This window comes from Pyxicephalus adspersus, chromosome 10, assembly GCF_032062135.1.
Source record: "Pyxicephalus adspersus chromosome 10, UCB_Pads_2.0, whole genome shotgun sequence".
Lineage (NCBI taxonomy): Eukaryota > Metazoa > Chordata > Amphibia > Anura > Pyxicephalidae > Pyxicephalus > Pyxicephalus adspersus.
This window is the reverse complement of record NC_092867.1, coordinates 52,857,954-52,870,283: the sequence shown is the minus strand read 5'-3', so window position 1 is coordinate 52,870,283 and position 12,330 is coordinate 52,857,954. Positions and strand designations below refer to the sequence as shown.

General features: G+C 38.0%; 1 protein-coding gene across 3 annotated transcripts; it reads left to right on the top strand.

Annotated features, from left to right (window-relative positions):
* The first annotated feature begins 6,169 nt into the window (after positions 1 to 6,169).
* Positions 6,170 to 11,173, top strand: LOC140339631 (matrix metalloproteinase-9-like). 3 transcript variants are annotated; one of them, XM_072424400.1, is made up of 8 exons: positions 6,170 to 6,302; positions 7,783 to 7,812; positions 8,447 to 8,605; positions 9,078 to 9,242; positions 9,738 to 9,848; positions 10,521 to 10,574; positions 10,731 to 10,813; positions 10,930 to 11,173. In XM_072424400.1, the coding sequence occupies exons 1-7, from the start codon at positions 6,185 to 6,187 to the stop codon at positions 10,808 to 10,810; spliced, it is 717 nt and encodes a 238-aa protein (XP_072280501.1). In that variant the 5' UTR covers positions 6,170 to 6,184; the 3' UTR covers positions 10,811 to 10,813; positions 10,930 to 11,173. The 3 variants fall into 3 exon arrangements, with proteins under 3 accessions (XP_072280501.1, XP_072280499.1, XP_072280502.1); XM_072424398.1 differs by having other exon boundaries at positions 10,725 to 10,813; XM_072424401.1 differs by having other exon boundaries at positions 6,225 to 6,348; positions 10,725 to 10,813.
* Positions 11,174 to 12,330: the final 1,157 nt, after the last annotated feature.

Below are 12,330 nucleotides of genomic sequence, written 5' to 3'. Positions count from 1 at the left end.
CCCTTTTAATAAATAAATTCATTCTTAATGAAGACCTGATCCCTGGATGCCATGCCCAGAAAAGCAGAAAACTTTGGACTAGCCATAGGTATTCCCTGCGGGCTTTTTTTTTTTGGTAGTGGAGAAGGTCTATGCTACCAATTCTGTACACCCGATGACCAGCAATCTGACAAATAATGGAGGAATATTCAAAAATCAGCAATAGAGTTTCATAAACATCATATCCTTATATACAAAAATTGCAAAATGGAAAGAACTAGGTTTTGAGACTTTATGTATTTATACATCAAAGATTCAGTATTACAGATTACAGTTAATCTTATTTAATATTTAATATTCGTGTTCTATCCCTGATCTTGTTAACATTCACAGGAATGGGATAACTATACTATACATAAATATTCTGCTGCCGTACAGTGATTAGAAATCAAAGTGTAGGACAGAATAGGTTGTGCATGTCCCGACATGTTTCGCCAAATAGGCTTCTTCAGGGGTACGATTGTGGCGGTTGTTATATGAGCAGGAAAGTATGTACATAATAGTAGCATCTATGAACATCAATCAAGTATATATAGGTACAACAACAATAAACATAATCATTTTCAATTAGCATTCGATAATAGTGTTATTTATTAGTTTATAGTTACATTATGGGTAATGCATATCTAAACAAGCCTATAACAACAGGTTGTAATCTATTTACATACAAATCCTTACACGTACTTTCTAATAATTTGAGATATAAATGCATAGTACATACAGTAATATCAACAGATGTAAGTGTTAGCACTGTGATGATGGGAGGTATATTTTCCAAATGGAGTATAGAAGGATGTTGTATTGACAAACAGGCTGTATGTACCTTTATTTATTTATAAAAGGTTGTTAGTATCAATCACGGTATAGGGGTAGAGGTAATATAAAAGAAATAATAGGGAGAATCTATGACTTACTTGGGGTTGGGTAGGATTAGTGAAGAAAAATGAGACGCTTTTAGGTGATTCAATGCTTCTGTGTGGAACCTTGGGATTGTTGGGAGGGTTATGTGTAGTTTACTCTTCTTGAAAAGAGGATGGGCTCTATATAAAGTGTGTATACAGGTAAACTTAGTTTGCATTTATATATAGTGTGCATGTAGGTAAATACCTAAACATACACATCTTACCCCTTAAATTTGGAGATTATTGTGTCACTAGTAACTATATATGTATAATATAGTATATATGTATACATACATAAAGACTTGCAATGAAATTCTAAACCTCAAAATCTTGTTCTGGCCACTTTGCAATTTTTCTCTATAATTTATCAGAGGTGGCTCAAAACGAATTAGATTCAAGCCCGGTGAAGGGAAATCCTCTATTATATATAAAACCATATGCTTAAATTGAATGTTGCAGGAGCAGGGAGACATATACAATGAAGGTTTCTCTCTAGTAAGTGGCACAGTAGTGATATCACCAAATGTCACTTCAAATCTGGTTACACCAGTTGTCAGAAGCGGCAGTGCCTTAGCCAGTCACATTGAAGATATACAACCAATCAAAAACAACACTCAAGGCACAGGAATGTCTAGGGACCCTCACACCAGTAAGTGGGCTGCAGGTGTTAGGAGCCATGCAAGACAAATATTATATTTTCAAGTGCGGATTTGGCACAATTAACATTTAGATGCTCCATATAGCTTCGTAAATCTTCACTTTTTGAGTGTTGTTTTACTTTTTTTTTTGATTCTATAAATTGAAACAGCGTATTCTGTAGCATATTAAGTGGTGAACCCCCATTTGCTTTAGGGGAGGTCACTATTTTATCTCAACACGGTTAGTCAAGCTTCAGCCCTGGCTCAAAAAATCTCAGTTTATAGCTGTCTTCCTCATGGACTGACTGTCCTGCTAGCTCCACCTAGGCTTAACTTTTTTGAGAAATAGATTTGTTTAATTTTTGTTAAAGTTGACATCAATCCAGGTTTTGTGAGGCTCTGTGTTGTCAGTCCCTGGTAAGTATTAGATGCATATTGTGAGATTTTGGTCCCAGTAGGTGTGTAATGGCAGGACTTCCTAGGCTACCTAAGTAGTAGTGTAGGGCCCAATGGATACCAGCTTAGCTATATTCTTTGTTCTTCTGCTGACTATATCAGCACAATGCCAATTGGAAATGAGTGGTGTATGTATTGGCAGCTTCAAGTTTCAATGGGGGGGGGGGGGGGGGGGTTTATTTTGACAAGTTCAGGTGTTTGAACCCAGAACTATATGTTCTGGGCGATCATACTTGGTCCTTGGACATGTTGCAAAGTTATGTGTCCTAGGCAGTCTGTTAAAATTGACAGAAGGCAATTTTTTTAAATTTACCACCATCTTTTGGTGTCATACCCCATATCAGCTGGAACCAGAGTGATTTTGCATGGGTTCACAAGGCGCTGTCCTAGTTTGACATCCAGGACTTTATGGACTGTTTGGAGTCTGGTTTGTTTGTTTGTTTGGTAGGTAGGAATAAATATCATATTTATCTGAAATGGTTACAATTGCAATTTTCAATTGTCATGAAAACAAATATCATCATTTAAAATTTACCCTTGCCTCTTGTTTTTGATTGGATTTCCCGTCACTGTTTGCATCAGTGACAATAGCTCCCTAGACCAATCATATAGAGTAAATTTCTCTGCAACAGCAATGACTACAACAAAATCTAATATCAGTATATTACTTAAAAAAATACTAATATCTTATTCAAAAATGTATAAAAAATGTTTGGCTATTGTACATTTAATAACTTTTGTTACAGATTTTTAATTGGTCTTTCTTACTGTCCTGGTCCCATGCACTTTTATTACATAAGGTCATACTAAATATGTAGATTTTCCTATTTTATATTAACGTTATCACACTTTCCTATCTCTGTTTTATAGGTCAGATCAGTACAAGTAAACTTGTGCCCAGACAATGCATACTAAAGAATGTCTGAACAAGCCATTAACACAGTTTACACAGCCCTCATTGACCCCTGGGTAAAGGCAAGGTGGAAGAATTCATCTTTAAATATCACAAGAAGATTTAGTTCACCTTACGTGCAGCTACTAGAGAGGTCAGTGGTGTATAGAAGCATAGTATAGGGGTAAAAACTGTTTAGAAGTGTAGGGGCACAGTATACAGGCAAAAGACTTCAGAAGTATAAGGCCAGAGGACCATCTAACAGTATGGGGGCATAGGGCTGTCCTGCAGTATAAGGGCACAGTATAGGAGCAAAAATCTATTCAGTGGTGTAAATTCACAGTATATGTGCAAAACACTGCACAGTAATACAGTGACACAGAACTAACCAGCAATATAGGTGTAAATGTATGCAGGAAAACACTATTCAGAAGTAAAGGGTCTATCCAGCAGTATGGGGGCACAACCTAATAGTGAACTTCCTTACGTCCCTAGCCCCTTCTGTTTAAAATAACATTCCTAGTTCAAGCTGTTACTCAGTTTAACCACACTCTTACTGTGGCTCTGGATAAAGTCACCCCTGCCACCTCACGCTACCCCCATGCTGCTAACCCCTGACCTTTGCACAACCAGTCACACCACAGGCCGCTTACACAAAAGTGTAGGTGAGTGCAAGTGGAGGAAATCTGGTCTTAGTGCTGACTTAATGAACTACAAAGCCAGGCTACAACACCCTAATACCGCTCACTATTTCTCCACTGCCATACATTTCTTAATTTTCCAACCCACGCAGCCTCTTTTCAGCAATTGACTCCCTTCCAAACTTCTAAAAGACATGGGTAGCACGGTGGTCAGAGGTTAGCACTCTGGCTTTTTGAAGCGCTAGGTCTTAGGGTCAAATCTTGGCCAGGCAATATCATGGCATTTGCAGGTTCTCCCTGTGTTTGTGTGGGTTTTCCCTGAATACTCTGGTTTCCTCTAAAATTCCAAAAATATTCAGTTAGGTTAATTGGCTCCCCCCCAAAATTGGCCTTATACTGTGTAAATGACAAATGACTTTGGTAGGGACATTAGCTTATGAGCCCCTTTGAGGGAGTTAGGAATATGACTATGGACTTTGTAAAGTGCTGCGTAATATGTCAGTGCTATGTAAATACTGTGTAATAATATTATCCACCCCTTCTACATGTAAATCATCACTAGCCTCCTTCAGCCCTGTTACTCTGGATGAAGTCTCTCTTCTTTCATCATCTTCATCCTCTCCTCTTGACTCAGTTCTCTCTGATCTACTTCATACCCTCTCTTCCACTCTGGCTCCGAACTAACCGAACTGTTCAACCCCTCCCTTACTACTGGTATCTACCCCTCTTCTTTCAAACATGAAGAAACCCCTAACTATTTGCTAGTTACTTTCTTATCTCCCTTCTCCCAGATATTCCAAACTTCTTGATTCCCATGACTATAAAAGTCTCACCGACTATCTGAGCACCAACTCTCTCCTTGACCCTCTCCAGTCTGGTTTTGGAGCTGCCCATTCCATTGAAACAGCCCTTACTAAAGTGGCCAATGACCTCATCAGAGCTAAGTCTTAAGGCAACTTCTCCCTGCTCCTTCTCCTTGATCTTTCCTCTGCTTTTGACACTGTTGATCACTCCCTTCTAATACAAATCATGCGCTTCATTGGTATCAGTGACACTGCTCTCTCTTGGTTTGCTTCCTATCTGTCTGACCGCTCCTTTCAAGTTTCTTTCAATGGTAAATCCTCCTCACCCACTCTCCTCCCTGTTGGTGTTCCCCAAGGGTCAATCCTTGGACTGGTCCTCTTTTCTCTGTACACCCCCTCTCTCAGTAGTCTCATATCCTCCTTTGGCTTACAGTACCATCTGTATGCTGATGACACTCAAATCTATCTGTCCACCTCTGACTTGTCTCCCTCAGTCCTGGATAAGGTCTCACGCTGCCTGTCAGCCATCTCCTCATGGATGTCTGACCGATTCCTGAAACTCAACCTGGATAAAACCAAAATCGTCATCTTCAGAACTCCCAAATTTCTATCTGACACATTCCTCACACACACATCATTATTCAACTCTCCCCTAAAGCATGTTGTCTCATCACCTTCGATTCCTATCTCTAGTCTTGACTACTGTAACATCCTCTGTGGTATTCCAATAACCCGACTCTCTCCTCCACAATCTATTATGAATGCTGCAGCCAGACTCATCCATTTTTCCCTCTGCTCCTCTTCCGCTGCATCTCTTTGTAATTCATTTAATTGGCTTCCATTTCACATTAGAATCAAATTCAAGCTCCTGTGCTTTGTCTTCAAATCCCTCCACAGTTTCTGACCTGATCAAAAAATACCCCCCTAGCCGCTCCCTTTGCTCCTCCAATTACCTACTAATGACTTCCTCACTCATAACCTCATCACACGCACGGCTCCGATACTTTTCTAGAGCACAATTTCTGCACATTTAAAAGAGCTCCTAAAACCCACATTTTCAAACTTACCTACCTGTATTTATCTGACTTTTAAACCTTGACTACTTAATCCTCACCAATCCATATCACCCTTTTATTGTGTGCTACTTTCCCCACCTCTTAATTTGTAAGCTTTTCTGAGCAGGGTTGTCTTTTCCTCCTGTGTCACTGTCTGTATCTGTCTGTTATTTGCAACCCCTTTTTAATATACAGCTCTATGAATTATGTTGGCGCTATGTAAATCCTGTTTATTGATAATAGTAAATAATAAAGTATAGTGGCACAAGCCATCCAGCAATAAGAGCACAATATAAGTGTACAGTTGCAAGACTAGCCAATCTACCATTTTTGTTCACAATCATACAGTTGTGCTACATTTTCCTCCCAATGTCATAATGTATAGTGCTAGCTTAGTTTATAGACTTAATTAAATTTGTGATCAGCGATCACTAGTTGGCAGAACCACCATGTTGTTTTTTGAGCTATACCTCTCGCCAACAAGAACAGAAGTGCGTTATATATTTTCAGCACTACCATCATATGGCTATATAAAGCCATGATGAAGTCACGTATGGTTAGAATGGCGGACAGTGAGTTATGTTTATTGAGGTTATGGGTTACATATTGCCCATGGGTGACTTTGATCATAAGCACTTACATTTCTATGACGTTTTTTTCTGTTTGAGTAGCCTTACATGTATGGAGCATGATGGTGCACAATAAAGCTTCCTGGCCATGTCCTGTGCCCTATTAATTATAGTTTAAGTTCCTTCTGCATGAGCGAGATAAGAGGCCAGGACAGAGCCATGCCAGCGTCTGAAATGCCTACACAGCCATATATATATGGGATGATTTCCAGGCGTCAACTATTACACAATTTGCTTCTCAACCGAGGTACCAGCAATGCATCCACTGAAGATCAACTTCTTTACCCTTGTCTGTAAGAGTGTACATGTTCTGTCTGTTTTTCTTCTTTTAGGTCTAAGTTAAAGGGAAATTGTGCCAAAAAACTTTGTTTTGGATGAACACAGACAAGGACAATCATCAAGAATAACTTTTACTCAGAACTTTCTCAGTTCTATTTTATTTCTTGGATTTGCTCACAATCTAGGTAGATCATCAGATGTTGGTGGGTGTTTTGGAGATTACAGAAGACACAACAGAAAGGGAAATAGAGATACACCTATGGCATTCAGTTATTTTTGGCACACCTAGCATGCCCACAATCTAGGGCTGGCTGTACATCTGTGTTGCATTGGACTAAATTTGGAACACACCTTGCCAGTGCACCACAATGCACGTGTTTTGTTTCAGCATACTAAATTGTACACATAGGAACCAGCTGTGCATTGTTGCATTGGAAAAAGAAGGTTTATGTACAATTTTTGTGACCAATGGTGCACAAAATGATTGATCTAACAATAAAAAGCACAATAATTGGACTACACACATGTGAAAGAACCTCACACCTAAACACCACATTCACCCTCACTATTCCCAATAAACATAATGCTGTCAGATGTGCAGATAAAATAGTGTGTCAGTTACTCTAATATTATACTCCAATAACTACAAACATATCCAATGAAAAAAAAAGGTATTTAAATATTTTTGTAATGTTTTATAATGTAAGATTTCAATATCATATCCTATAAGTAGAGAATAATCACCTGAAAACATAGTAAAAGCAGGCAGTAAGGCAAAAAAAATGTTTTTACAATTTGTAATAATACCTTATATAGTCAAAAATAACAAATGCTTGCCTGGGGGGTTGGAGTATGGACTCCTGGTTCTTTTATTTGGAGAAGTTTATCAATCATTTAAAAAGTTTCTCTTTGTATGTTTCTATTTGATATGTTTTTTTCTATTTGGCTACTTTTAATTGTAATATTGTTTTATTAGTCTTAATATGGAATGTAAATGTAAATATATTTCCCTTAGAAATCTGTGACTAATCCCCTGAAGAAGCAGAGACACTATCTACAAAACGTGTTGGGCATTCATTTTGTACCATCTTACAGGAATAAAATGTAACTTTGAAAGGGTTCTCGGCAAACCCCACATATTAAACTAGCCTTTATCTGGGATATTTATATTACTTGTAATTCCAATGTGATTTTATTGACATTTATTTACTATTTATTAATTAGGTTTTATTACAAATAAAAATAAAGATAGTTTTTGCCAATAAAATCCCAGCTTAAAGTTTTTCTTTTTGTTTGAGGTAATATTAATGTAATAATTAAGTTTTACTTATGATACACATATTTGAGGGTGGGGCAATTGGAATGTATACGATGGGTGTATAAGCTATGGGGTATTCTTACCAATTTTATAAGCATTTTCATTTTTCATTTCTGTTTTCTGATTGCAGTGGGGTTTGCCACAGTACAAATGACCCAAGGTGAGACCCGGTTTCTAAAAGTTATTAATAAAGAATATTTTCCAAATCCAATACTCTCCTTTCTATATGTTGTCTATAGCTTCACTTCTACTTTATATTATATCTGCATAGACCATACTGGAATAGCCCCTGTTTGATTTGTATCACCCATGAGGAACTAAGCCCCTCCTACTATTCCAAGTACCACTCTTTTCTGGTAAGCCCCACCCATTCCAGTCTAAACACCAATCACATATCAGTCTTTGCCTGATCTGTGATAAACTACACACATTACTCTTTAACTATGCATTCTTCTTTAAATCTACCAACTGTTATGTAATGTGAGGGCCTTCCCGACTATATATAACTTAGGTCTTGGGATAGTTTAGGTAGGTCTTCCTCCTACTGTAACTCTAATGAATGATTGGATATAATGAAAGAATATAAAGTTCATTACCTGTTAACTGTAACTATAAAGTATGCATTACTATATAAAGGCCAGTTTTCCCCAGGCCCCTAGTAAATGATATGGTTCTTGAATTCTTTAATGAATACTAATATTCTCCAAATTTACTGGAGGCACCAGGTATTCAGTATGCCATTATTTTGGTTTTTTATTTGCTTTTTTACTGTATGCCTTTTGATGTTTTTTTAGAATACGGTCCAAATGTGACCTCTCGCCACTGTGTCTTCCCATTCAATTACGAGGGTCAGTCTTTTACATCTTGCATTCCTAATGGCCGTTGGGATCATGCCTACTGGTGCTCTAAGACGCGGGACTATGAACAGAAATTCGAGCTTTGTACTGCTTCAGGTATGTATGTATCCATGTTTTCTTTGCTATGTCTCAGTGCTGGTATACCTAGGCAGAGGGAAGCTACCAACCAAATCTGCTATAAAAGCTGGATACAGAGGTCAAAGGTCTTATGACTTCTTTACCCCTATACTATATTCTCCTTTTCCCAAATTCTTTTCAGTTTCCCATATATCTTTTCATCCAACCTGGCACCATATTGTAACATACCAGCCATTTCCATATTGAAGTTTGTATCCTCTTACTCTTGCTTCTTTTATCCCAGTGACGTTAGGTATTTGTTTATATTACTGTTCTTCTTTAGTATCATACTCTGGGTCTTGAGTCTCTGGGTTTTGTTGTAACCAACAAATGAGAATGATGTGCATAATTTAAAATGTGTTTGAATTTTAAAGCTGTTCCCAGTATACCAACCAGAATTTTTTTTTATTGTCATCTGTCACAATCAGTGTTTCTTTCTCTTTATCTACAGGTGAGGATGGAAACCCTGTGACTGCAAAGTGTCATCTACCCTTTGTATTCCTCTCAAAATCTTATGATTTCTGCACAAAAGAAGGAAGAGATGATGCACGTCTATGGTGTTCGACAACCCCAAACTACGACACTGATCGGCAATGGATCTTTTGTGAGGGGCAAGGTAACAAAAGCGAGGTGGATTTTTCGCCACGTACTGTTCTGTCTTATACCCATTAAACAGTCAGAACGTCATAAGATATTGCCTTATTTTCTGTTCTGTCTGAATGATTCAAATAGGATACAGCATTTAAAGCAGAACTCCAACTACAGCCTGCATGCTTTGACTGTGTATGAACTTGAGCTGTTGGCCTCGGTAAATAAGAGGTTTAAAAAAACTCAGCAAAGCATGTCCTGGAGAACCTGTAAAACATGATCCCAATTGCCCCACTGGCTGGCTACATAATTGCTAATTTGTAGTATTTCACACTTACTAGATTAAATATTTGAATTGATGAAAACATATTTTTTCAAAAAAATGTATTTTTAGTTCTGACTGTAATAAATAAAATATATACAGAACCTCAATAAATGTACATTATCATACAAACAAATTGACAGACTTGTCTATGCACCTAGATATTGACCTACAGTATACTGACCTTCCTGATATTTGCAGTTGCCACCTCTCCTGGAGATTCCAGACTTTGGTTGGTGTTGCCCTTGTGCCTTGGGGTTGTCATCCTGTTTCCTTGCATTGCTGGATGGTGCATGAAGGTGCAATGGAAAGGTGAGGTTTTAGAGTTCTACATACATACACTTGGTCTGTTCCATTAAAGTCCTCCAAGGGTGGAGAAGCTAGACTATTATGGGAGAACCTGGGTGATCCAGCACATATCTAAATGTGGACTGTATGTAGCCCTTGAGGAGTTGAGGACTACGCTTCTAATGCCTAGCAATCAGTGGGTTACCAGTGGCTGTAATTTTTCTTTAGTCTCTTCTGCCATAGTTGATATTTGGATGCTTTCGCCCATTGTAAAGCCTCACATATTTTAAAACATGTCCATGGGTGGTAGAGACTCAGGTTGACTGGTAAATGCCCACAAAAGGCGTGCATTTGAAGTTTCAGCTAGGGCAGAAGTCAAGGCCCCGTGCAGGATAACAATGAGTGAAAGTTACCCATATTTGTACAGTTACATAATAACCAAAGGTATAAAAATCCCAGCCCATCACATACATCATCCTCAGCTGTGGTCCAGAGGGAAGAAAGACAACAATGTTCCTCCAAAAACAAATATTTCCTCCCAATACCTGAAAGCAATCAGGTCAGTTCCATGGATCATCAATTGGCCGCATTGTCCTCAAGCACTGGTTACCATTAGATGTAAAAAAGTAAGATGTAAAAACTGAGACCTCTTGTTTCAATTACATCAAGTCAGATACTTCTGTTCTTTTGTTGTAGGTATTCAGAGTGGGCTCTGGTGGTCTTCAAGAAGACAAGTTATGCTCAACAAAGGTATGACTCAATGTGATCTGTTACCTGAACTCTAGTAATAATAGTAAAATCTTGGTATTTCTTGTAGACCTGTACAGTTATTAACATGAAACATTGTCTCTGTGGAAGAAATTAGGAACATTTAAATCCACATTTTAATTTTTTTTTAAGTAACAGAGGTGGAAGATGGCAGCAGACCAGAATCTATATATGAAAATATTGAATACAAAGACGTGAAGGACACCACAAATGTCTGAGAGGTAAAAACAAAGATTTATTCAAGATTAGGCCCCCACATAAACTTGGTTGGTTTAATCACAGATTAAAATGATTACAAAATTATAAGATAATTACAAAGTTTTTTTTTCCTCTTCAGGCTGTGACAGAACACACAAGACTCCCCCTTGTATTGGATATTGGTACCCTGGTCTTCTGCAAATTTCTAAGGCTAAGCCCATGATTGGAAGCCATCACATGGGCTTTGAGTATAATTTAAACACAGGCCTTTGAGATATGCAAATAGAATATTTGTGGCTAATATTTATATTGTGACATGTTAAAGGGAAATACATTTACCATTTTTTATAAATAGTTCTTTAAATAAAGCAGAGTTGAATTCACATTTTTTTTGGTAATATACAGGTTGAAAAAATTTCTTCCTAGTTCAGCCCAATACCTTTTTCTTAGTTTTCTGCCAGGATTCCTATAGTGGTAACATCCCAGTACCAGAAAAAGACATTAGGTGAAACAGACCAATTTTTGGGACTTTACTTAGGTTGGTACTGGGACTGTTGTCGGCCTATAGAGTTCTACAAGCTTTCACAAAGCCATTGTTCATACTGCTGATCGAGCAGTAACATGTTGGGATGAGTCTAAAGTTGGTATATAAAAAGCTTAAGATTGGTCCACAGGCATGATAAAAGCATATTTGCTTATGGACCTGGTAAGCATTTACAGCCACAGAAATACCAAATACACAAAACGTATAATTGTTGGATAGTAGGCAAAACTCTATATTAACAATTCCTTCTACACACATCGGTGTGTATTTAATGGTAAAATATGACCCATGTAAAATGTAACTGGATGACAAACTATCAATATCTTTAACTTTTTCTTTAATATATACTTTTTGTCAGGGTGGGTTTACCAATGGTCAAAACAATTTTTGATCCTAGACTAGGTCGATTCCAGGTTTGCTGGATCAGTCAGGTTCTTGCATGATATTCTGTCCTCCTCAGTTTTAGAGAGCTTTAATTAATCAGGAGTAAAAAGATTTAGGGTGAAATACAGACTTATTGGAAAAAGGAAAACTTAGGTCTGAGTACCACTTTGTCCCAAAGCAAGATCAAAAAGGGTTCCTTGCAGTATGAAAGCTCCCACTTTAGACACTCACCAAGCTGAGGTAATTGCAGCAAGCAAAGCTACCCTGTGGGTCCAAGCAAGGGCCCTCTGTAACACTAAGAGGACCAGATTCAAATTCAGAGAAATAAGGGATCCTTATAGTCTTCTGAAAGTGGAAATCAAACATGCTCTTCAATAGATTGGCAAGTGAAGATCTCGAATTGGATGGAATAATGGGTAAAAATTCATTCGGACCCAATTGCAGGAAAGAAAGGATCGGTACCATGGAAAGTCTCCTGGAGTGAATACCCAGCGGCAGGAAAAGCCTGCTGGGAAAGTTTGGTAATGCTTTTGTGATCTCTGCAGTCATGGTCAGTGGTTACTGCTATGGTATTTACCTCAAAGAAGGGAGCAGGCCTACAACACAAATGGA

What these genes read in the sequence shown, in the direction of transcription:
- LOC140339631 (XM_072424398.1), top strand. Translation starts at nt 6,185, where the DNA reads ATGAGCGAGATAAGAGGCCAGGACAGAGCCATGCCAGCGTCTGAAATG. An exon ending in CAATTTGCTTCTCAACCGAG is followed by an intron (nt 6,303 to 7,782) that starts GTACCAGCAATG and finishes TTCTGATTGCAG; the next exon opens with TGGGGTTTGCCACAGTACAA. An exon ending in CATGAAGGTGCAATGGAAAG is followed by an intron (nt 9,849 to 10,520) that starts GTGAGGTTTTAG and finishes CTTTTGTTGTAG; the next exon opens with GTATTCAGAGTGGGCTCTGG.